This window comes from Pezoporus flaviventris, unplaced genomic scaffold (assembly GCF_033815535.1).
Source record: "Pezoporus flaviventris isolate CSIRO_AGI_PZ_B2104156 unplaced genomic scaffold, CSIRO_AGI_Pfla_v1 ptg000097l, whole genome shotgun sequence".
Lineage (NCBI taxonomy): Eukaryota > Metazoa > Chordata > Aves > Psittaciformes > Psittacidae > Pezoporus > Pezoporus flaviventris.
In genome coordinates, this window is record NW_026892645.1 from 299,318 (window position 1) to 322,350 (window position 23,033).

Here is a 23,033-nt window from a genome sequence, read left to right on the forward strand (position 1 = left end):
GCTCCGCGCCCCTTCCAGCACCGCGCCCGCGCCGGAGCGACACCCCCCGTTGGGACAATGATGATGATGATGCTGGCGATGTATCAGCCAGAAGGGGACAGGAAATTTAACGGCCAAGGACACAACGGGCTGGCTTATTACAAAGTTTATTACAAAACCGCCGGGTTTCCTCGGGCACTGCCTGCTTGGGCCGCAGCTGCAGGCAGGCAGGCAGGCAGACAGACCATGTCCCGTTACTCCCCACCTGGCAGAGCCCCGAGCTCAATTCAAGCCAGCTTTTTTCAAGTCCTCTGGCAGAACTCGGCCTTTCTTCCGGGCCCTGGCTTTCTTCTTCTCTATCCTGTCTTTTTTCTTCTTCTGAATGTTCTTGCGACGCTTTTCCTGCCGCTGCTGCATCTTTTCCACGACTTTTTCTGTACGCTTCTCCCACTGCTTCTGGTGCTGCGCTTTACGCTTCTCCTTACGCTTCAGGGCTTCTTTCAGGCGCTCCTCATTGTCACGAATCTTCACACCCTCCGCCTTGTAGAGAACATTTGTCCACTTCATCTTGTTCTCTAGCTCCTGAGCTTTCTTCTCGTCCTTATCCTTGAGTTCCTCCAGCTTATTCTTCCTGGTCTCCAGCCTGCTCAGGAGCTGCTTGTAGTTTTTGCCTGTCAGAGGAGTGATTTTGCCTTTCACTGCTTTCCTCTTCTCTTTCTTTTTCTGGATCTTGCTCAGCTCATTCTCTTCATGGACTTCAACCCTGTTGAAGACGATTTCAGCTTCGCTCTCCTTTTTGCTTTCTGGCTCTACCGGTACCTCCTCAGTTTCTTTCTTCTCTGTTTTTGCCTTCATTATCAGCTCCTTTCTTCGACGCTTCTTTCTCTCTCTCTCATATTTCCTTCGCTGCCTCTTCTCCAGGACTGCAGGGGGCAATTCTTTGGCATCATCCTAAGAAGGAGGATGGACATAAATCAGGAGCCTTACAGGGATAAATCAGAATTAAAAGTCCTCAAGTTCCCAATTTCAAATCTCTCACAAGAAATGTGTGACTTGTGACAAGAAGTCATGGGCGCAGCATTCAGAGACACTAAGGACAGTAAAGGTGTTTCAAACCCCTTACCCTCTCTCAACACCCTATAGCTACGCTCCCTTTCAGGTTCTTAGTGCTCTTCTTACTACGGATCACTGGGGGCACTGCTCCCTTGGCCAGGCTCTGGCTCTTCTCACATACCAGAGAACACCCCAGCAACACCCCCTGGCACTTCCTGTGGGGATGGACAGAGCCCAAACCCTGAGTTTTGTCCCCACACCCCTGGAAGGCCAGGGAGAATGCCTACTGCATTAACACATGTATGGATACATGTTAAAGAATTCTCATACTTGTCCAGAAGCTTTTTTAATCTTCTCATGTAGTCTCTGACGCAAGAGATTTATCGCAGAAAAGGAAGGGGAATCCAGATCACTTTTGCTCCCTGAAAACAAGAGGAAGAAAACAGACTTAAATGACAGCACTAACTAAGCAGAACTTTCTGTGGCTATGGAAAAAGCTCTGAGAACTCTGCAGATGCTGTGAACAGAATGGAAAATCTAAACAAGCCAAAAGTTTCTATTTCTTTGGTTTCTTTAGAATTAATTCCCCCTTTTCTACCCATATTGTCATTTAGACACAGCCTGGCATTCTCTGTGGCTGTCAGAAGACAAGTACCTGGCTGGTGGAAACTAAGACACTGATGTTTTCTTGGTGACCAGGCTTTTTATGCTGTCAATGGAAAGCTGAGCTGGCACGGCAGAGACTGCAGCAGAGACTTACCAGATACACTAAAAGTGCAGCTCAGGCTAAACACATTTTCCCAAGAGCCACCCAATTTCTGTATGTGCACAACAGTTTTGAGGACACATGAAATAAGCCAAGATGTCTTCAATTCAGATGAACTTTTTAAAGGCTTTCTGAACTACACGTGTGTGTGAAGCAACCAAAAAGCAGCTACCTCAGCTCACGACACTTTAACCTGACCATGGCAATGCTGGCATTCTCACCTGTGACCAAGCTCTCACTTCTGCTCTGTGCAGCACTGTCTGGAGATGCTTTGCTGGGCTGAGGAGTTGCCCTCTGTCCTGGAGCAGGTTTGTTTGCGTTAGAGACCGTCTGTTTGACTGAAGGCGTGTTCACCTTCTCAGCTTGCTTCCTGGGTTTCTTTCTCTTCTTTTTCTTGATCTGCCTGCCAGCATCCTCAGACTGCCCTGGCTGAGGCACTAGAAGGCAAAACCAAATCACGCAAACAAGCACAACATTCCCACTTCACAATGTCAAGATATTACTGAACGCTGAAGTTCCAGTATTTCAATGGCATTTCTAAACCTTTAAAAATTACATATTATAGGGTTTATTTAAATAGCCCAATAACATGCTTGTACACTTCAGTGAAGTCCCAGTTCCCCCCATCCAATCGCCACGTGTATAAAGTGAGCGGAGACCACTGCTTCCCCTGTGTAACACCGCAGAGTGCTCAGGAGCCCCGTGTTGCAGCACAAACTATGGGGCTTGTTCCTTACAAACCGGCACATCAGCCTCCCCTGGGCCAAGCACCCGCGGAGAGAGGGGCGGCTGTCAGGAGCCAGGCCCCGCGCACCGGCCCGGAGCGGCAGGGGGTGAACCGCTGCGGTCCGTTACCGAATTTCCTTTTCCGCGACTCCGGCGCCAGCTGCGCGCGGACCCTCCTGGCCAGGCCCTGCAAGTACGAGTCCTGCGCGGCCATGCTCGGCCCTGGGGCCAGGCTGCCCATAGCGGCGCCGCTGGTCCTCAGCACCCCCACCGGCAGGACGTGACCTCAGCCCGCGCCGAGCAGGAAGTGACGACAGCGAGCCGGCGGCGGGCCCGCATTGGTCGTGGCTGGGCCGCGGGACAGCGCGCGCAGCCTGCGCGGCGTTGGCGGACACGGGGGTACCGGCGGCGCGCTGCGGCCGGAGCGGAGCTTCTCGGCGCACGCTCACCACGGCCGTGTTTCCAGGAGGCCGGTTAAAACACACGCGTGGCAGAGGATACAAAAGAGCTTTATTGAGTGACCGAATTACAAAAACAAATGGAATGAAGGAAAACCAAAACGCACGCGCTCAGGAAGGCGGCCCGGGCAGAGCGCTGCAGGCGCGAGAAGCCGGGCTCCGCGGGCTCAGCACGGCCCGAGGGGGAGGCTGCCGACCTGGGAGGAAAGTACGAGAGGAAGAGCAGAACCACCCTGCTCTGCACACCCCACTGCCCAGTTAGACACAGCGCCGGCAACACAAACACCAGCGTCCGGGTAGCTCACACAGAGTTAATAGAAACTTTTTGTGTTAACATTGAGAAAGGAACCAGAGCAATCAGAGCCTGCCACTGCTCCTGCCAGTGGCCTCGACAGGTGGCATCACCAGGACCTACCCCATTCCTATGTGCCCTTTGCACTTCAAAGGGAGTACACTGGTCCTTGGTAAGGGCCTCCTGAGAGCACCTTCCCAAATGGCTGTGAGCAAGTTGGACACTGAGGCCTGCTGTGTAAGAAACACTGCAAGGTCCTTACTGCCCTGTGCAGAGAACAGAGGCTGATGGATGCCATCCTGAGAGTTTTAAAGCAGCAGGATGTCCGTAACCTTGTGAAACAGGGTGAATACTCCAAAACATTCATTGCCTCATGGTTTGGCTCAGGTTTATCCCCAAAAACTTCAGCTCCCAACGCTCCAGTGTTTACTTACTGAGATCCACACAAACGGGGTATCAAATGAACACAACATGTAACAACACATAATGTAATCATGTAAAAGCAAACCTGACTCTAACTTGTTAGAACAATCTCTTATGGGAGAGGAACACTCTTGGCAATGTCCTGCGGTAGAGAAGGCACCGTAGCTGTCCAGGGAGCAGAAACTTACCTGCAAACACAGCTCCAGTGCCTTCTCCTGCCCATGGGCGACGCTCTTCAGTTCAGCAGGTGGAAGACTTCCAGCAGCACAGAGCGCTGGAGGCACGCGCGCAGCGGCAGGGGATGCTCCTCAGGAGTGCTCGGCGGGGCCTGCGCCATGCCCGTGGCCGGAGGGGGGCGCTGGGGCGGAGCTCTGCGCGGCGGCCGCGCTCTGCTCTGCTACAGCCGCCGACAGAGGCGTGGAGAGGCTTTCAGGAGACAGCGTGGCAAAGTCGTGTCCCCAGTAGGCTTCGCACAGCGGGAGGTCGTTGCTGTCACACAGACTGTAGCTTTACAGAACAAACAACCCAGTAAGGAGAGGCAGCAGTGCAGTAAGGGGGGGAGGAGGGGCAGGCAGGGGAGAGCAGGACAGAAGCAAAGCATTGAGAAAATCTTAAAACATGGCTCCTAGATGCCAGGCCCGGGCTCAGGAATTCATCACAAGCCTTGTGACACCCGCCTTCCCTAGGACACCTGCTCAGGGCTGGTCTTGAACCTGATGGGTCTGGTGAGATCAGGGGAACTTCAGAGACAGAATCATTGCTACAAACTGAAACAGAGCTCAACTCCAGTCCTGATGCTCCAAGCCCCTGAAAACATATGGACTGAAGTTCTGGCACCCCATAGGAATCCTGCTACTAGTCTGAGTGAGGCAAGGACCACACCATCATTATTTTACTTGGAATTAGATCACAACCTAAGTGAGGAAAAAATACCAAATCTTGCTCTAAATTTCAGTACAGAAAACACCCCTAGCACTGTTGGCTTAGGGTCTCTCCCTGTCATGGCACAGAAGGAACTGATGCACACCTCTTCAGAAAAGCTCTGCAGCAGCTCTGGGTCTTCTCTCGAAGCTGCCCAGCCCACAAGGTACCGAAGGCTCCTATTCAGCAGAACCTGAGCCAACAGCACTGCTAAAAGCAGCTGCTGGGTTTGCCCACTGCAGACTGTGGAGCTGGGTAAGCCAGCACTGTGGGAAGGGATGTTTTGTACAGAACTGGCTAACTCTGGTCTGTGCTCTGAGAAAAAGACAAGGTGGAAAGGCCAAAACTATAAAGGAAAATCACGGAAGAAACCGCAACAAAACCAAAACAAATTCCTCAGAGGAAGAAGCTGCACACATAGGAGACACCCAAGACAAAATGAGTGCTAGAGCAGAAAGCAGCTTGTGTTCAGAGTAAAACAAACCCAGTGGGTCAAGTGATTTTGTTGTTGCAGCTTTATTTACATTTTTAATGTATGGACTTGAATAGATGCTTCAGGAAATATTTTAAGTGTAGAAATACGAGACACTTCAAATTGCACAAGCATGAAACGTGCTGAGATCTAACCCCACACTCAAGACGGACTCCATGGTCCCAGAGATGGGAACAATGGAACATAAATGCAGGTTTGGGGTTGAGGATGAGAGAAGGCAAGCTGGGCTTCGAGTTACCGCTTTGGGGAATAAGCACACAAAGCACGAGTTGCAAGCATCTAACTCTAAGCTCTTTTCTGGCAGCATCGTCGACCAGGTTTGCAGTAGAAGTGGGAAAGCAGTGGATGCAGGTTTTGTACCTGGAGCCTTGTAAAATCCCTTAGAAGATCACTCTTCCCTACAGCCCCCAACACACAGTGCAGCTGAGTTCAACTAGCAAAGACCTTCAGGACCCGACCAGAACTACAATTCCTCTTCTGTCAGCCTTAGACCTCAGGCCAGGCTTTCCCAGGAGAACCCGGTCACAGCATCCACCCCATATGGGCAGGGGAGTTACTAACAACATTCTAGCTCCATCAGAAGCATAACCACTTCTCCTGCTACTTGAGATAGAACAGTTCCAAAAGTCTGAGCTTCACCTCTCACCTTATGCTCCTCAAAAGTTAGGGTCAACAAAGCAGCTACTGCTCACCGTAGCCCACTGCTACTCTGTCCTTTGACTGAGGTCTTCTCAGTGCATGGAAGGGACTTCACTACCCCCCTCGAGGCATGCAGCCAGGTCTATGCGCAGAGAAACTCCTGAGAAGCATCTTTAGGAAACTGCCTGAGCACAGGAACTGAAAGCAAAGATTCCTTCAGAACAATCTTTAAGTTTCAAAGACCTGCTTTCAGGTCTCCTCATCAAAACCCTCATGTATGCAATAAAAGCCTAGCAGTGAAAACCTGGCCGTACAACTGCAACACATCCTGTTAGTTGCTTACTATGGCAAGGGCCTGCCTCCTAAGCCCCTTTAGCACAATGACAGTGACAGACCTGGACAGGAGACACTCCCTTCCACAGGCTGGTCACAGTGGTCAGGAACAGAGCACAGAGAACAAAGCTCCGCAGCCTGGGGCAGCTCAATGCCGCTGCAGAGAGCTCGCTTTGCTGCAGCCTCCCCTGGAGGAACAACCTAAAATAAACCAGTGACCTTCAGGGGCACGGGCACATGGGAGAAAGGCTGGAAGGATGCCTGTGTGGAACCCATGGCTGGGCCTCATGGGACTGCACACCTCTTAAGGAGATCCTGTGGACTCAGGACCCATGAGGAAGTAACAGATGGTGCAAAGAGACAATCGCAACTGGGCTCCCAGGACCACACAGAATGTGTGTCTGTGGGCAAACCAGCTACTACAGCCATTTGAACGTGATTATCACTCTACGACTATGTGACATAACAGAAACCCTTTTTCTCCACATTAGACATTAAAGTTTCATTAAAAATATCTTAATACCCCAATTATAAAAGGACTTTAAATAAATTACTATTTCTATATTTACACACGTACAATTTCTTTGGTGCAGAAAGACAGGAAAGAGCACAGGAAAGGAACAAGTGCTAAAAGCAAATGACTAAGTGCTACATGACAAAAGTTTCAGATCACAGCTCTGCAGAGCTGCAGAGTTTCCTCACCTCCTGACCACTCTTACAAGACAGAACACAAAGGCAAATCCATTTGGTGTACGCCAACACTTGTTCTTAGACAACAGTTCTGTTACGAAGGGTCGCTTTACGCAGCAGCTGGTACCAGGCAGGTGAACAGACTATGCCAGCATGGCCACAACCCCCTAAGCCAAAAGTCAAAGCTACTGACACACAGCAGTGTCAGTCTGGTGACAGCATGGTGACATCTGGCACACGCGAGGCACTATCAGCCACAGCATGTCGCACTGTTGTGTGGATACAGCATGTGTAGGGGATGCACCACTGACCCATCAGAGCCTGGGCTGATGTGTGAGTTTGTGACTGTCACTCTTCATTGCTGTGCTGTTTCCGGGATCTCTTGCTCCCCCTCCACCCAAGAATGACCAAAGTTTGAAAAACAACTGTAAACATCTACCTCTAGTTCTCTTCCAATGTCATAGCAGTTCCTAAGCTATGTCATATCAACATCTTTTTACTCTTAAAATACATACATTACTCAAAACCAATGGCCTAACTTCCAAAAATATTGAGCAATTAAGGTTTAGTTGCCTTAGCTGGGGTAACAGGCATTCGGCATTTTTAGAAAGAAGGGAAAGGTAAAAATAGAAATCCTGTGCATTAAAATTTTAAGTAAGGTTTTTAAAAGCTAAGTCTTCGTTTGGAAGGCATAGCATTATTGCACTGACTTTGCTTAGCTCAGACAGTACAGCCGAATTAATCAGGTTCTCAGTTGCTTTCTCCCACTTTACTGCATCATCAACTAGAAGTGCTGGAGTGCATGACAGAAGATAAAAAGATAGTGTGTCTAAATCCTCTAAAGCCTGTTTTCTAAGTAAGAGTATTTTAAAAATATTAAAAATCCCACAAATCAGTAACAATTTGTTATTCCGTAGAAAATCCTATCACAACGCTTCATTATTCAATGAAACCGAGCAAATCTCTTGTGTTCGTTTCAAGCGCTCACCCGCTCACCCCCACAGGACTCCAGGAGGCCGGGGACTATAGGGAAAAAGGCACACTGTGTGACCAGGTCACTTGTGAAAAAACTCACCATGAGGACGTGCTGATTTCCTCTAACATTAGAACCCAGCTCAGCAACCTAGCCTCTCTGGAGACAGAGGCTCCTTCAGAGGGATACTCAGACAGAAGTCTATACTCAAAAGGAAATTCATCTCTTTTTACAATGATTACAAAGGAAGCCTAAACAGATTATCTGTCAAATCTAGCCAAATACAGCAAGGACCTAGAGTTGGATACTGTGAACACCTCCTTCCCTATGATATTCATACTCTGTAGGGTATCCACAAGGAAAAGGCAGTTTAGCTGTAGAAAAAGTTTGACCTAATTAAAAACAGGAGTAAAGTTTTGCTGGGAACATTCCCAAGACCTGTACTTTAAGGACTACTTGTTTGTGTGGACTAACCACCCCATGGAGTCATGAGGCAGAAGTCCACTGCCTATTTGTACCTGGACGAGTAATATTCTTCTTCTAGCTCATACAGGTCAATGGAGATCTCATCCCGCAGTGCAATCAATTTCTTGTCACATTCCTCCTGCAAGCTTCTCAGCTGCTGGTTGCGCTGGTTGATAGCTTCATTCACAGAGGGGAAATCATTGAGGATCAAAAATTGCTTCAGGTCAGACACAAGTTTCATCAGGGATTCACCAGCTCGGACCTTGTAGCAGAAAGAAAAACCACAGCATATCAAAACGGTGCTTTGCTCCAATTCTAAACCAAGATCCCCTAAGCTGCTCTTTCAGCCCAAGCTTCGAATAAAGTAAAAAATCCCACATTCCATGAGGACTTTGACAGAAGCCTGCAGCTGACAAGCCAGGCTACCCTGCCTTCCCCAGCCACCTCAACGGCCAGCTAGCAGCAGTCCTTGTGAGCGGTATAAAGGCTGCCCTCGGTGCAACAGTGCACCCAACAACAGTGCTCCCAACAACAGTGCTCCCAACAGTGCACCCAACAACAGTGCACCCAACAGTGCACCCAGCAACAGTGCACCCAACAGTGCACCCAACAGTGCACCCAACAACAGTGCACCCAACAACAGTGCACCCAACAGTGCACCCAACAACAATGCACCCAACAGTGCACCCAACAACTGTGCACCCAACAACTGTGCACCCAACAACAGTGCACCCAACAACAGTGCACCCAACACCAGTGCACCCAACACTGCACCCAACAACAGTGCACCCAACACTGCACCCAACAACTGTGCACCCAACAACTGTGCACCCAACAGTGCACCCAACAACAGTGCACCCAACAACAGTGCTCCCAACAACAGTGCTCCCAACAGTGCACCGAACAACAGTGCACCCAACAGTGCACCCAGCAACAGTGCACCCAACACTGCACCCAACAGTGCACCCAAAAACAGTGCACCCAACAACAGTGCACCCAACAACAGTGCTCCCAACAGTGCACCCAACAACAGTGCATCCAACAGTGCACCCAACAACAGTGCACCCAACTGTGCACCCAACAACAGTGCACCCAACAACAGTGCATCCACCAGTGCTCCCAACAGTGCACCCAACTGCGCACCCAACAACAGTGCACCCAACAACAGTGCACCCAACAGCGCACCCAACAACAGTGCATCCACCAGTGCTCCCAACAACAGTGCACCCAACAACAGTGCATCCAACAGTGTACCCAAAAGTGCACCCAACAACAGTGCACCCAACAGCGCACCCAACAACAGTGCACCCAACAGCCCCTGCCCACCGCTTTGCCCAGCGGAGCGCTACTCACAATGTTGGCAGCTCTGACGTGCATCTCGTAGTTGTCCTGCTCACCCTGGGTTGCTCGAGAGACTTGAGTTTCGTCTTCAACCTAAAGAGAAGGGCGCACACGGCCGCCGTCACGCCCGAGCCCTGCCGCGGGCCGCAGGGCCCCGCTCGCTTCCCCCCCCGCACCTTGGCCGTTTTGACGATCTCGGTGAAGTTGTCCAGGATGGACCTGACGTCGTCGCGGAGCCGTTTGTTGTACGACTGCAGCAGCGTCTCCTTGCTCTGCGGCAGCGCGCGCGCCTGCGACATGGCGGGACTGGGCGGGGCGGGACTGGACTGGACGGGACGGGACGGGACGGGCCGGGGCCGGCCCCGCGCCGCGCCCCACCTCCCCCCGCGTGCCGCCGTCCTCTCGCGAGACGTCGCGCCCCGCAGATACTTCCCGGCAGGCGCTGCTCCTCCTTCTTCTCTCGCAGCCCAAGATGGTGAGCGGCCGCCGGGGCGGGGCAGGGCTCATCGGCCGCCATCCGCCGCCATCCGCCGCTGCCGCTGCGCCGCGGCCCGGCGGGGAGTACCGCGCGGGTGTTCGGTAGCCTGGCGAGGGGGGTGGAGCGGTGCGCGTGCCCGGCTCGCGGTAAGCGGGGCTGGTCCGGGGAAGGCCCAGTTTGGGCCTCGTCGCCCGCCGCGGAGCGCAGGGACTCGGGACTTGGCCCGGCTCGGGCCGCATCGTTTCTCCCCCTGCGTGGCTGATCCCGGGCTCGCGGTGGGCCGTTTGGGGGAGCGCAGGACTGCGGAACGCCAGAGGCTGCGCGGCGGAGGGGGTCAGCACGCGGGTTTAAACGGTGGCTCTAGCAGGGAGGCTCGTAAACCACCTGAAGCCAAAGGGAAAGGATTCCTCTCTCTGGAAGAGTACGGCTGGGCTGGAGGCTGCCGGGCTGGAGAAATGCATTTCTGGGGGACTGAAAGCTCTTGAGTACACAAGTATTGGAAGGACAAGAAGAAAGGGGTGTGTTTGTTTCTTGCAGCCGAAAGGAAAGAAGGCAAAGGGCAAGAAGGTGGCACCAGCCCCTGCTGTAGTCAAGAAGCAGGAGGCCAAAAAAGTCGTCAATCCCCTCTTTGAGAAGAGGCCCAAGAACTTTGGCATTGGTAAGTGAGCGTTTGGGCTACTCTGTCAACAGGGGATTTTGTTAATAGATGTCAAAATTGTAAACAGGCATGTACTGTAATAAAGCTGTGAGAGTGGAGACAATGATAAAGGCACTGCTGCCCTTCATTAGGGCAGTTATGTGATGGGTGGTTATGGCCAGTGTGCTTTTTCTGTACTGCCTGGATTCATTCCATGGTTCTGTTGGGATTAATCTCTCCTTTTTGCATGTAGTATGGTAACTCAGTTCAGACTTCGGTAGTGCCATCTTTGTACGGTGTGCAGATGATGTGAAAGAATATTTGCTATCTGAATGATAATGCTGACATATCACCACCAAGATCTCTGATGCACTCGTGCCTGTTCCATGCTGCTGCTCTATGGCTGTGGAACAGCTGTGCGTTAAAGGGTTCTGTGTTTCCAGGACAGGATATCCAGCCAAAGCGGGACCTCACGCGTTTTGTGAAATGGCCGCGCTACATCAGGCTGCAGCGCCAGAGGTCCATCCTTTACAAGCGCTTGAAGGTGCCTCCTGCCATTAACCAGTTCACTCAGGCTTTGGACCGCCAGACAGGTAAGGATGTGCCACATGCAGTTGTCTTGACCTGGGTCATTGATGGGATGTGCTTCAGAGGAGGAAAGAAACCGAAATAAGACGTAACTAAGGTAAGCTGGGGAGAATCTTTGGAAGCATTTTAGGGAGGCTTTAATAGTGGTAGGCGTGATGTCGTACCAAGCTGCTGTCTGAATTTGCTGGCTTAAGTCTTGATGGCTGCTGTGTACCTTGAAAAGGGATATAGAAAATACCAAAGCTCCCACTTAAGGATGCAAACCCAGGGTTGTCTCAACTGCATGTTTCCATAGGAGGCCATTCTTCCAGCTTGCTGCAGAACCGCCTGCAGTTCTTCATCTGAATAAACATGTAGTTAGAGCAATGTGTGGGTGTACAGGCCTTGGGGGAGTGCTGGCATCTTGCAGGCTGACACTGAAACAGGGCTTCAGTGTCTTGTGTGAACTATTTACTTCTGAAGTAAATAGTTCTTTTCCAAATGCTAGTGTCTATGCAAGAATTTTCTGACCTATGTAGAGCAATTTCTTCATAGATGCTGTAATAGAAGTTGCTTGCTTTAAAGGAGAAAGTGCACCACATTTAACTGTAATTGCTGAGGGGGTCCACAGGCATTTACTCATCCAAAGGGTGAAGGAAGGAGCTCATTGGCAGCAGAGGTACATATAGAGGTAAATAGGTGCTCTGGAGGTGCTCCATTCTTGCACTGTGCAGATGATGCTGACCTTTTGCTGTCTAAATACACTTGATGACAACTACCAAGATCATTGATGCATTTCAGTATTTTAAAAAGTAATGCTTAGCTTTTCGGGCTGTGCAGCTGACCAGTGGATGTTCTCTTGCAGCTACGCAGCTTCTGAAGCTGGCACACAAATACAGGCCAGAAAACAAGCATGAGAAGAAGCAGAGGCTGCTGGCTCGTGCTGAGCAGAAAGCTGCAGGAAAGGGAGATGCTCCGACTAAGCGGCCACCAGTTCTCCGAGCAGGTAACTTTGTACATGGACTTGAGACTCTGAAAAGTCTCTGCTTCAGCCAGGCAGGACTGGACAAGCTATTGCAATGATGTATGAATTTCTTCACCTGATCTCAAAGTGAAGAGCAAAATAGACGAGCTTTTTAACCCTGAGCTTTAGTAGATTGTCCAGGAAATATCTTCTGAGTGGATGTGGAAAGTTTTCATAACTTCTGTAATGAATCTGCTATGGAGTCTGAGCTGGTTCTATGAGGCTGACATGAAAGCTCTGATAAATGGACTGAGTGAAGGTTACCTATTCCTTGTTTTTCAGGTATTAACAGTGTCACAACTCTGGTGGAGAACAAGAAGGCCCAGCTTGTAGTTATTGCTCATGATGTAGACCCCATTGAGGTATGTGTACTCATCTAGTACATCTTACAGGCTACCTGTGTAACCCAGGCTGAGGTCAGAACTGGACTTGGGTGAAAATGCATTTTAGAACATACTGTGTGGAAAGGGAGCGCATAAAATATATTTACCAGCACTGGAATGCATATGCATGTTTGTAGTTGTCCTGATATTACAATGAGGCTTGGCCCTTGCAGTGATGTGTGAATTTCTTCACCTGAATTAATAGTGAAGAGCAAAACGAGCTTTTTAACCCTGAGCAATTGCCACAGCCCAAGCTGATCCAAAGAACAGACAGATGTTCTCCTTCCGTTCTCCAGCATGCTCCTTTTCTTTTTAGCTGGTGGTCTTCTTGCCAGCCCTGTGCCGCAAGATGGGAGTGCCATACTGCATCATCAAGGGCAAAGCCAGACTGGGGCGACTGGTCCACAGGAAAACGTGTACCTCTATTGCTTTCACCCAAGTTAACCCGTAAGTGTTCTGTGATCTTAAGTGATTCTCTGTGGTTGAAAGCAGACTGTCCGTAGGCACAGGCTGTAGGGCAAGTGGATATCAAACCTGTGTCTGTCTAGTATAAAATAGTAAACCTAAACTGTTACCTCTGTAACATCGAATACATATGTCCTGTTGCCTGAAGAACATTACTGGACCTTGAAAATACAGATTATTTTGGTTTACCAAAATGAATGGTTACTCTGAAAATACATAGATGAAACTACTAACCTTAACCTGAGCAGTGCAGGTTCCTGAAGTATTGCTAGGTGAAGTGGTTAAGCCTTTGCAGATGACGCTTAACCTGAAAAACCACATTGCTACTATGAGTTTTAAATGCTGAGGCAAATGATTTATGGAAAATGTTAAATTGAGGCTCTAAAGGAACTAAAATTGTCACCAACAGGGAGGATAAGGGAGCCCTTGCAAAGCTGGTGGAGGCTGTCAAGACTAATTACAATGACAGATATGATGAGGTAAGATTCTCTGTGCTGCTAGCCGTCCCTTTTGTCTTACACTGTTAACATCCCAAAAGCTTCCTAGTGAAATGCAGATTATTCCAGACATAGTGACATTAACTGAAAGCCTGTTTGGTGTGTTGTACCAAGATTCACTTATGATGTGTGCAGATTCTTTGCCTCAGAGCAAGGTAAACATGAATACTGTCACCAAGTTAGAAGCCAACAGAGCTATCACAGGGCTAGGATTGTAGTGAGGGCAGCAGCTTCCACTGGGCTTGACTCCATCCCGAGTCCAGAAATTACATGATGGCTGAATCCAGCACCATTCTTGGGAAAGACTTTTCAACTCTAGTATCTCTGTGCTGCCCAGAAATTTAGTTCACTGCTTGAAATGTGTAAGACTTCCTAGTTGAGGGAGCTCTTCCATTTGTGCAAAAAGGAGTGGAATTGAGCAGGTTGGTTGAATGGTGCAGTAAGAGGTGGTATAGGGTATCTAACTTGTTCTTGCTTCTTTGCAGATCCGGCGTCACTGGGGTGGTAATGTCTTGGGTCCAAAATCGGTGGCTCGCATTGCTAAGCTTGAAAAAGCAAAGGCTAAAGAACTGGCTACTAAGCTGGGTTAAAGATGTACTGGATGGCTACATGTTTTCTGTACATAAAAAGAATAAAAACTCAGATTCAGTTTTGGTGGTCTCTGTTAACGGCAGTGTTCAGGCAGTGGGTAACAGCACAGTGGCTTTGCCTTACCTCTGTTTGCCTTCATCAAATGATTGAATAGGGCCACACAAACAGCAGTATGGAGCAGGTACTTGGAACAACTGCTCTTAACTACTAGTCTTCTGTAATGATTCATGTTCTTTAACACAGTTCATCTACAGCAGCTTTGCTGCATGTACTCTGTGACCATACAGTTGAATGTGCTGGGCTGCTTTTGGCTTTAAGCCCAGCTTGCATATGCAAGTGTGTCTCAATTGAAAATTGCTCCAGGACATCTCCATTAGTACTTACAACTGGGTTACATTATGGGTGATAAAGGGTGATACTTCATTTTAGCATACTAACCAGATAGACACCTCATATGGGGAGGTGTCTCATGCCTCTGCCAGGGCAGGAATGGCCAGGGAAGGCAGGCTGAAAGCAGGGGGAAGTTTAGACCACCCTGTGCTCTTTCCTCCCTGATGACTTGGTCTCTTGGTATTGTGGGAGGCTGCCCTGTTTTACAAGGCTATAGCTGTGGGAGCTGCTGCTTGTTTTCAGTAGCCCTCAGCATGCTTTTGCAAAGCCCCAGGCTGCCTGACTCACCTCGACTTGAGCATCTGCAATAGCTGTTCTTTCAGTCACTGGATGCAAGCTGCACAATGGATGTCACAACGCAAGCACATGAAATCCGTCTTTGTTTATTCTGATGCAACTGCTATGAACCACTCCTGACTGTGAAGAAACCATTCCATCTTTTGGAAGGTACAGATATGGAGAAGTTAAAATGCTGTAGCTTACCACCAGCCACAAAAGAAACATGTATCCTTAAGATTAATGTGTAAACCAGCTTCCCTGGAAGTCTCAACTGATGCTTTCAAGTTCAGTGTTTCCAAGCTGCAGCTATATAATGCTGGCAGGAGCTTAGAGTCTGCATCTGTTACTTAAAGTCTTATTTGCAGCTTGATAGCTGTGCACCTTTACAGCACATGTTGCCCTAAAACTGTGCTGCAGTTCCTCAGGACTGATCGGACTGCTATCTTCCAGAAAAGTCTGCTCTTGACTGCAGTACAGAAGAGACTTGCTCTTCCCCTCATAGAGGTATCTTCTGTACAAATTTTCTGTACCACAGGAATGCAGTTGCAGCACATAAGCCATACCTATGAAAGAAAACTGCATTTACACCTTTTCCAGATGAGCTGGATCTTCCTAAGTCTGCTGCAGTGCAAACCCCGTAATTACTTCAAATCACCTTGAGGATGTTACTTGGGTTAAACCTTCAGACTATTACAGCTTAAGAGCTCATGCAGTTGCACTGATGCGGGAGCCAGAATGCCAGGCAGAGCTTTACATGCAAAAGAAACTTGTGGAAGGTCAGCCCCATGCTGCCTGGGTAACTTACCAGGTGATGATGTACTGCATGTGCTCATTTCTCAGGCTCACTCGTGTCTGGCCTCCAATGGGCCCTCCAGGAACTGTGCTTCCTGCAAGTACAATAGGAGTTAAACCTATACCTGCACCATGCAGAGCTGTCCTTGCTGCGGGGTGTGAAGGCGTTAATTTACATAGACAGTGCTCCTCTTCCTCAGGTTATGGTATTCCCAAATCAGCAGGTGGCAAGGGGCTGGTTGTGCTCAAGGCATTGACCACCACCTGCACCTCTGCTGAGCATGTTGCCATTCCAAGCGCTGGCTGTCCAGCATAGTAGAATGGTTTGTGTTGGAAAGGACCTTAAAGCTCATACAGTTCCAACCCCCTGCCACGGGCAGGGACACGTTTCACTAGAGCAGCTTGCTCCAAGCTCTCTCCAACCTGGCCTTGAACACTGCCAGGGATGGGGCAGCCACAGCTGCTCTGGGCACCCTGTGCCAGCGCCTCAGGACCCTCACAGGGAAGAGCTTCTGCCTAAGAGCTCATCTCAATCTCCCCTCTGGCAGGTTAAAGCCATTCCCCTTGTTCTGTCACTACCTGCCCTTGTAAAAAGTCTCCAAGTTTCTTGTAGGCCTCTATAACCTTGAAAATAGCAGACCTAGCAGAGTACACAGACAAAAATACAGTACCTTGCTGGGCTTGATTTTAAAAGTCTTTTCCAACCTAAATCATCCTACGAGTCTGCCTTTCCCAGTGCTCAGGGGAAATAACTGAGCAGAAAGGGAGTGAGACCGATGGAAACTGGATGTGTGGTTGGGTTTCTCTGTGACTTACTGAAGTCGGCGTCGAGAAAGATGGGCTCAGCACCTGTCACCTCTGCCATAGCCTGCAGGTCCCGGTAGTGCCAGCGGTTCTTCTCGATGTTGTTTTCAGGCACAAAAGGTTTTCGGGTTTCTGATAACCTCACCACCCCGGTGAGATCAATTTCATCTTCAATCTGAAATGTGGAATGCAGAGGGGAAAAAAAAGGAATCTTGCAAGATTTATTTCATTTTCTGGCATACCAAGTCCTGGTAGAACAATTCGGCACTCGCGAGGTCTGGTTATAAAGTAGTTGTGCCCTACAGTGAGGCACTGCTGTAACACAGCAGGGAAACAAAGCAGATCAAGCTCCTTTTGTTTGTAAAAACGTTTGTAAAACACATTTACATAACACAAAGGTGGGAAGAAGAGGTCTGCCTTCTTTGAAAAGCACAATGACTACCATAAGTAAACCCCAATGATGCTGAACATGGCTGCTGCCTTTCTTGATTTTTCTGTAGTGCCTCTGTGTAACCAGGGGGCAGAGAGTAACAGGCCTGGTCCCTGTGTCCCTCTTACCTGTCCCTTCAGCCTGGTCTCCGGTTTCAATTTCTTTTTGGGCACAAATCCTCGGTTGACTAAAATCGTGACCCTAGAATTACATAAAGAAATACAGCTCATGAGTGGAAGGAAATTCATTCCTGCTGCTGCTGCCTAGAACGAAGTATGAAAGAAAGAAGGAACCCATACATTTAGTGCCACGTTTTTGTCATCTGAGTGCACATTATAGGGGAATTTAAATACAATTTCAAATCAAGCCTCAGTGACCAAAGAGACTGAGAGATGCCTTTTAAGGGAGAGGGAGCCATTTCTATAAACCCAACCACTACGATTCAGCTTTTCACAACAGAAGCTAGTTGCTCACATGAGCCAAGACTTTCACTAACTTACCCCAGGTCTGTGCAGTAGAAAGGAGTAATGACATTTGCGCCATTCTCCGGGTGGGACATGAGCCGTGTGGCTGCTTTGGCTTCTCGCTCAGATTCCACAAGTGACCGTGGCAAAATATAGAGCTCCTTGGAGTGGTCAAAATGGCCCCGGACCTTTACGGGTCTGTACTCCAACTCCTTCAATTCCATGGGGCTGCATGGAAAAAGATGAAAATAAAATCATGGCTGCGACAGGTAAATCAAAGTAGGAGATTTTCCTGTGGGATTTTCCTTTTCCCAAATGGTTCACTCTAGAGACAGCTGACAAACAGAAACAAAAGATAAACACCTCATGGAATAACCATCTGACTTAACATTTATTACTGTCACAGTGAATCAAACTGAGATGCTCATGAGCAGGCAGAATGCAGTCCTTTTCCATGGTACCTGAAACCCACATGCGGCTGATCAGCAGGTGGACACAGTACACATATATCCAGCCAACAGGGAGCATTGCTCTCCTATCTGAGACCATGACACAGAACAACTCAACTCTTTCACAGCTGTGCCATATGCCCGTGACCTGAAAAATTTCTCTCATATCTGACACAACTGCCCCATGCCTGGGGCAGGGCCAGCTATCCAAGACTTCCTGTGGCAGGAATAATTCCCTTGGGACATCACAGATACCAGCTACCAAGCCCTCCTTCTCCAGGAGGACTACATACGGTACGAAATACATACCACGTTCTCCTGAACAGACATTCATGCTTTTTACTTGCATTTGCAGTATCCCACAGGGAAGCATTCACTTATTCTTTTACTATAAATAAGTAACAGGATATCTTTCTAATTTGCTTGCACATTCCGATTCCCGTCGGATGCCTTCATTTTAATGCAGTTTAATTTAGAATAAGCTCATTAGTGCAGGGATCGCTTCTACTATCCCCAGCACACTGTCAGTGCTCTGCAGACAGTGACAGCTTCCATACTCTAATGTCAGAGGGATGGGCTCTGATGTAATTCTTGATGCCAGTTGTGCAATCAAATCTAATTTCCACTTTCGTCGCTGAACCTGAAAGTACACAAACAGAAAAGTAACTCCTCAGGGTGGAGCAGAGCAATGCAGTAACCCCAGTCAGCCTGAAAACCTTTGCCACAAGTTTCTTGTCAGACCTTGCCTAGATCAGGGGAATCGGAGATATGAAAATAGAAGCTACTGACTTGAATTCGAGGAAATATTTACACTGAAATAAAAGTGTAAAAAATAAGAATCTCTCCTTTAAAGACCTTCAAATGGACACTTGGAAAACAGAAATTTAAATTAACAGCGAATCTTTCCCCTACGAGATTTGAACTAGATTAAACAGCCAGAGATGGAACAAGCTGACAGCCCTCAAGTGCTTATCTCTAGAAAAAAATGAATATTTATTTGTACCTGCCATGTGCCGAGACAGAATGTGCTCAGAGGGACCAGGAGAAGACCCCATTTAAGTAAGGAATCTTCTCCAGGTGCATCAGCAGCTGTTGTAGAACTTTGTGGTCTGCAGAACCTCAAAAAAACACCTGAGGAAAACAGAATGAGGATCAGGATTTGTACAGGAGAAGAGATGCCAAATTCCTGCAAGAAATGTCACCTCTTGGTGTGAGGCTGAAACAGAACAGAAACCCACACTTTACCTTTAGTCTGCTGGACCAGACCAGAACCTGCTTTAGTTAGGGGATATCCAAAAAAAGTTCTTCTGATTGAGCAGTGTGATATCTATATGAAATATGAAAGACAAGAAAGATCCTTTGTTGTGCCTCTGCTTTGTAGAATTTGTATCTAGATGATATTATTTGCTCAATGGGGCATGAAATTTTGTTTACCCGTGGATTTAAGTTTCATCTGAGCAACTGCCTGCCTGTGAAACACTACTGGTGAGGTTATAATAAAATATGCTTATTTATCAAAATCAAATTGCAGTGATGGAGCCGGCCACAGCACAGCACAGGAGCTTTCCCTTCCCATCCACGCCGTGGGCGCACACCCGCACCAGCCTAACTCGGTTTTGCAATCACTGCCCTCGCGGCACCTGCTCTCCGACCCGGCTGCAGCGGCGCGGGGGCACATTTACAGCCTTTCTGCCGCCGCTCCCGCGCGCTTGCAGCACCGCCGCGTCCCACGCGGTGAACCCGGGGCCCTCATCCTCCGCGGGGGCTCACCAACGCACCGCAGGCAGGCCTCGGGCCCCGGCAACGGAAACGGCGAGCTCGGCCGCGCGCTTCTGTAGCGCCGAGCACGGCGGGGGACGGGGCACGGACGAGATGGGGGCCTTATCCGGCTCAGCCCGGCCCCGCTGCCCTCGGCCGGCCCAGCCCCGCTCCCCCCGGCCCTGCCCCACTTCCCCACTTCCCCAGCCCCGCTCCCCCGGGTCCCGCTGCCCTCGGCCCAGGCCCAGGCCCAGGCCCCGCTCCCCGCTCCCCGCTCCCCTCACCCGCCCCCGGCGCTCCCGCAGCACCCGCGGCCCCGCGCGCTGCAGCAGCCTCCCCGTCGCCATGGCAACACCGCCACCGTTCCCCACGAGCCTCCGGTCGCGAAGGTCCCGGCGCAGGCGGGCTCCGCTCCTCTCTATGGTTCCGGCACCGGAAGTGGGGCGCGCTGGTCCGGCATGGCGGAGCGCGCGGCGGGGCCTGCGGGCGCTGGGGCTGAGGTGCCCGAGGCGGAGCGGCTCTTCCTGCTGCAGCATCCGCTGCTCAGCCTCGTGCAGCCGGGCCGGGTGGGGCTGGAGCCTTGTGGGGGACCGCGGCTGCCTCTCGGAGGGGTTTGCAAGGGGAGGCCGGGGCCGGGGCCGCGTCCCTTGAGCGAGCTGGGGGAACCGCGGCGCATGGGCTCGACCCAGTGAGCTCCGGGCCCAGAGGCTTTGTCTCAGTGGGGAGGTTGGGCGCGGGCCGGGAGAGGGGCGCTGGTGGGGGCTCGGGGTGTGCCCCAGCTCTGGGTACCCCTGCGCTTCCTTGACCAGACGTTTCCTTCAGGTGCGGTGCAGGCTGACGGGACACGAGATGCTGTGTCGGCTGTCGGACTTGCAGGCTTACACTAATGGCAAGAAGTATCAGCGGCTGATAAAGACAGCCAGAGAGTTTGACTACAGCGTGTTTGAGCCCCATATAGTGCCCAGCACAAAGAACCTGTACGTATTCTTCCCCCTGTGTGACATGCTTATGCTTTGTTCAATCTTAGACACAGTGGTGGAGTTTTACAAAGGTTCTTGAGTCTGTGGGTTTTCGGAGACTGGAAAAGTCTTTATAAAATATTTATTAACTTTGAGCACAGGCCTTGTAAGTGAGAAGTTACTGCGCAATAGCAAACTTAAACTCTGTTGCTTGCTCTTTGTTTCTGCCTTTGTCAGGCACCAGCTGTTTTGCAAGCTGACTCTCAGGCACATCAACAAGTACCCAGAGCAAGTGCTGTCTCATGTCCAGGGGAGGCGCTATCAGAAGGCCCTCAAAACATGTAAGTAGCTTTTCTGAAGATACAAGCAGAGGAGTTTTTTTCTCTGAACTTTTGAGATTCCACTAGATCTGTGTGAAGGGAGTCAGTTTTGTTTAGATTGGCAGTAGAGTGCTGCTGTTGCTGTGTGTGCTCCTCAGCTACAGAGGAAGATCCCAGATGCAGGGAGCAATTGGCCTCTAGCAAATACCTTGGAACATCCTTACTGGAGAGGGCAGTTTTCTCCAGCACAGGCTCAGTGTAAACGTCTTTCCCCTCTATTATGGTCCATAGCATTGCTGTAGATTACATGAATGTATATTAGAGTTGGAGGTTGACTTGCTTTTGAGTTGCATTTAGCGCAAGCTAGGAGCTGGGAATGGAAAGGCCTGAGGTGGTAGGGTGGCCTTCCTAAGAGCTGCTCTCTTAGATGAGGAGTGCCAGAAGGAAGGAGTGGAGTACATCCCGGCGTGTCTGCGACAGAAGCAGCGGTGGACGCAGCACTCTGATGACCAAATGAACAGGAGCAGGCAGCCTTACAGAAAAGAGGAATTCTGGGAGCCACAGTCCAGCAATGAGGATGGAGAGGAGACAGACGATAGCATGAGTGACCTGTACCCATGTGAGTGAGAACATCACTATCATCTGTGTCCTGAAGGGAGCTTTTTGAAGGGATTTTCTCCCAGCTTCTTTATAGTGTTGTTGCTTACATGCCAGAGGCATGGAGTTCTTGGGTTTCAGTAAAGCTTACTACCACCAGAGAAGAAATTGCAGTTACCACTAAGTAATAACCAGAGCTGGATCACATAAGGTGCTAGGGGAGGGATCCAGGATCCGCTGCGATTTACTGCTTTAGGTATCTCTGCTTTCCTCATTTCCTAGCAAATCCTTGAGTCTCAGAGAAGCTGGTCAGGCTGTGCTGCTTACACCTGTGGGTATTGCCTGGCTGTGGGAGGGACAGGGATGACACCCCAGAACAGCCTGTGCTGAGCAGTCCCCGAAGTGGGATGAGTGAGAGCACCAGCACACTCCTCATAAACCAGCATGTTTATTTCCCAAGTATTCCAGTAGTGACACATACGAGCTCAGCGACTGGAAGCATCTTTGGAAATTGCTTTTAAGATGTCCTCAGCGTAAAGTCGGGGGGAAGCCTGTGCCACAGGGGGCCAATGCTGAGCTAAGTATTTGTATTTTAGCTGCACTCTTTCCAAGAAAAAGCTCAGCGGCTCCACAAACCACAACGGGCAGTGATGACTTTGCAACAGACAGCGAGGATGATGGGATCAAGCAGAATGGTGACACGAACAGAGAGGATGGTGGAAGAGCAGGTGTCAGCAGAGCCAGTGGCAACAAACGGGGAAAGGTGGGAGTTGCGCCGCATGCAGCAGTAGGGGAGCCTTGAGCTGGGATCCCATCCTGTACATGTTTGATCTGTTCCTGTCTGAGAACCAGCAGAAGGTGCAGAGTTACTCAGAATGACTTTTCCCCATGTGCCACCCCCTGGCTGTGTCCCGAGCTGTGAACTGCCACCAGCAATTCACCCTGTCTGCAGTCACTAGGATTGTTCCTGCCCGTACAAAGAGGCCATTGACAGGATCCTGCTGCACACTGGCCTAGGAGAGAGACTGAAGTGTGTCCCTTACACACACAAACACAAATTAAACCCTTTGAAGGCACAGGGTCCTTCTAAGCCCTTTTTCTGCCTCTTGAAGAGCTGGCCAGGTCTTGCCTTGCAAGAATATACTTTCTCAGATTGGGAAGGAGACAGATGTTCCCTAAAAGGTGGACAAACCTTTAACTCCCTGAGGAAGGGGCTAGATCCTTTGTAACTATATCAAACCGGAGAGTTGAGGCTGGGTGAAATTTGGGTTCATCGCTACACAGAGTATCTGATGAAACCAGAGGCCTGTCAGAGAAAGGGATGCAAACTTGCAGGGTAGGGGCAGGGAAAGACCTCTGCTCTGTCACTTGGTGAAGGAAAGCACACTCAGTTTCTCTAAGCTGTCTTGGGGGTTTGGAAATCAGCTGATTAACTTATTTTTCTCTACAGAAACAGTCAGGCCCTTTAAAGAAGAAATTCAAGAGTCATCATCGAAAACCCAGGAACTTGAAGAAAGCAGCCAATGGCAAATAAACTTTGTGATAACTACAGTGGTCTGAAGCCTGTTGTGTAACAATTCTAGTGGGTGCTGTTACC

The 23,033-nt window shown here is 49.8% G+C and overlaps 5 protein-coding genes and 3 non-coding genes across 10 annotated transcripts; 5 read left to right on the forward strand and 3 right to left on the reverse strand.

The window, feature by feature from the left end:
• Positions 1-108: 108 nt before the first annotated feature.
• SURF6 (surfeit 6) lies at positions 109-2,765 on the reverse strand. The gene is made up of 4 exons (XM_061476899.1): positions 2,654-2,765; positions 2,020-2,235; positions 1,363-1,454; positions 109-930 (listed from the first exon to the last, which is right to left on the reverse strand). The coding sequence occupies exons 1-4, from the start codon at positions 2,763-2,765 to the stop codon at positions 262-264; spliced, it is 1,089 nt and encodes a 362-aa protein (XP_061332883.1). The 3' UTR covers positions 109-261.
• On the reverse strand, positions 2,114-9,851 carry MED22 (mediator complex subunit 22). 2 transcript variants are annotated; one of them, XR_009747494.1, is made up of 5 exons: positions 9,729-9,851; positions 9,565-9,645; positions 8,265-8,473; positions 3,886-4,204; positions 2,114-2,235 (listed from the first exon to the last, which is right to left on the reverse strand). XR_009747494.1 is itself a non-coding variant. In XM_061476895.1 (4 exons), exons 1-4 carry the CDS (start codon positions 9,849-9,851, stop codon positions 4,006-4,008), a joined length of 612 nt encoding a protein of 203 aa, XP_061332879.1. In that variant the 3' UTR covers positions 3,235-4,005. The 2 variants fall into 2 exon arrangements, 1 of the variants encoding a protein (XP_061332879.1); XM_061476895.1 differs by lacking the exon at positions 2,114-2,235 and having other exon boundaries at positions 3,235-4,204.
• Positions 9,850-14,251, forward strand: RPL7A (ribosomal protein L7a). The gene is made up of 8 exons (XM_061477115.1): positions 9,850-10,113; positions 10,451-10,688; positions 11,111-11,260; positions 12,100-12,240; positions 12,541-12,620; positions 12,958-13,088; positions 13,516-13,585; positions 14,089-14,251. Exons 1-8 carry the CDS (start codon positions 9,850-9,852, stop codon positions 14,191-14,193), a joined length of 1,179 nt encoding a protein of 392 aa, XP_061333099.1. The 3' UTR covers positions 14,194-14,251.
• On the forward strand, positions 10,967-11,039 carry LOC133281483 (small nucleolar RNA SNORD24). The gene has a single exon (XR_009747534.1). It is a non-coding gene; the product is annotated as a small nucleolar RNA SNORD24 (small nucleolar RNA).
• LOC133281482 (small nucleolar RNA SNORD36) lies at positions 12,309-12,385 on the forward strand. The gene has a single exon (XR_009747533.1). It is a non-coding gene; the product is annotated as a small nucleolar RNA SNORD36 (small nucleolar RNA).
• LOC133281479 (small nucleolar RNA SNORD36) lies at positions 12,809-12,881 on the forward strand. The gene has a single exon (XR_009747530.1). It is a non-coding gene; the product is annotated as a small nucleolar RNA SNORD36 (small nucleolar RNA).
• A 761-nt stretch (positions 14,252-15,012) lies between the features above and the next one.
• LOC133281384 (surfeit locus protein 1) lies at positions 15,013-19,930 on the reverse strand. Of its 2 annotated transcripts, none has more exons than XM_061476891.1 (9): positions 19,845-19,930; positions 19,048-19,129; positions 18,806-18,933; positions 18,360-18,442; positions 17,390-17,581; positions 17,018-17,090; positions 16,472-16,634; positions 15,669-15,804; positions 15,013-15,426 (listed from the first exon to the last, which is right to left on the reverse strand). In XM_061476891.1, the coding sequence occupies exons 1-9, from the start codon at positions 19,905-19,907 to the stop codon at positions 15,360-15,362; spliced, it is 987 nt and encodes a 328-aa protein (XP_061332875.1). In that variant the 5' UTR covers positions 19,908-19,930; the 3' UTR covers positions 15,013-15,359. The 2 variants fall into 2 exon arrangements, with proteins under 2 accessions (XP_061332875.1, XP_061332876.1); XM_061476892.1 differs by having other exon boundaries at positions 15,168-15,426; positions 15,669-15,750.
• Positions 19,931-19,993: 63 nt separating this feature from the next.
• Positions 19,994-22,987, forward strand: SURF2 (surfeit 2). Its single transcript, XM_061476893.1, has 6 exons — positions 19,994-20,126; positions 20,383-20,537; positions 20,757-20,860; positions 21,267-21,458; positions 22,033-22,199; positions 22,887-22,987. The coding sequence occupies exons 1-6, from the start codon at positions 20,019-20,021 to the stop codon at positions 22,968-22,970; spliced, it is 810 nt and encodes a 269-aa protein (XP_061332877.1). The 5' UTR covers positions 19,994-20,018; the 3' UTR covers positions 22,971-22,987.
• Positions 22,988-23,033: the final 46 nt, after the last annotated feature.

Bases quoted from the DNA above. Each gene is read 5' to 3' on its own strand.
- SURF6 (XM_061476899.1), bottom strand. From the start codon at position 2,765: ATGGGCAGCCTGGCCCCAGGGCCGAGCATGGCCGCGCAGGACTCGTAC. The intron at 1,455-2,019 runs GTGAGAATGCCA...TCTTGTTTTCAG, and splicing joins AAGTGAGAGCTTGGTCACAG to GGAGCAAAAGTGATCTGGAT. The intron at 931-1,362 runs GTATGAGAATTC...CCTCCTTCTTAG, and splicing joins TTAAAAAAGCTTCTGGACAA to GATGATGCCAAAGAATTGCC.
- RPL7A (XM_061477115.1), top strand. From the start codon at position 9,850: ATGGCGGGACTGGGCGGGGCGGGACTGGACTGGACGGGACGGGACGGG. The intron at 10,114-10,450 runs GTACCGCGCGGG...TCTCTCTGGAAG, and splicing joins GCGCCGCGGCCCGGCGGGGA to AGTACGGCTGGGCTGGAGGC. The intron at 13,586-14,088 runs GTAAGATTCTCT...GCTTCTTTGCAG, and splicing joins ACAATGACAGATATGATGAG to ATCCGGCGTCACTGGGGTGG.
- MED22 (XM_061476895.1), bottom strand. From the start codon at position 9,851: ATGTCGCAGGCGCGCGCGCTGCCGCAGAGCAAGGAGACGCTGCTGCAG. The intron at 8,474-9,564 runs GTGAGTAGCGCT...TTCTGCTACAAG, and splicing joins ACGTCAGAGCTGCCAACATT to GTCCGAGCTGGTGAATCCCT. The intron at 4,205-8,264 runs GTACAAATAGGC...TGTTCTGTAAAG, and splicing joins GAAGAATATTACTCGTCCAG to CTACAGTCTGTGTGACAGCA.
- LOC133281384 (XM_061476891.1), bottom strand. From the start codon at position 19,907: ATGGCGACGGGGAGGCTGCTGCAGCGCGCGGGGCCGCGGGTGCTGCGG. The intron at 19,130-19,844 runs GTGAGGGGAGCG...TATTTCATATAG, and splicing joins TGCGGGAGCGCCGGGGGCGG to ATATCACACTGCTCAATCAG. The intron at 15,427-15,668 runs GTAAGTTACCCA...TTTCTTTCATAG, and splicing joins ATGCAGTACATCATCACCTG to GTATGGCTTATGTGCTGCAA.
- SURF2 (XM_061476893.1), top strand. From the start codon at position 20,019: ATGGCGGAGCGCGCGGCGGGGCCTGCGGGCGCTGGGGCTGAGGTGCCC. The intron at 20,127-20,382 runs GTGGGGCTGGAG...CGTTTCCTTCAG, and splicing joins GCCTCGTGCAGCCGGGCCGG to GTGCGGTGCAGGCTGACGGG. The intron at 21,459-22,032 runs GTGAGTGAGAAC...TTTGTATTTTAG, and splicing joins CATGAGTGACCTGTACCCAT to CTGCACTCTTTCCAAGAAAA.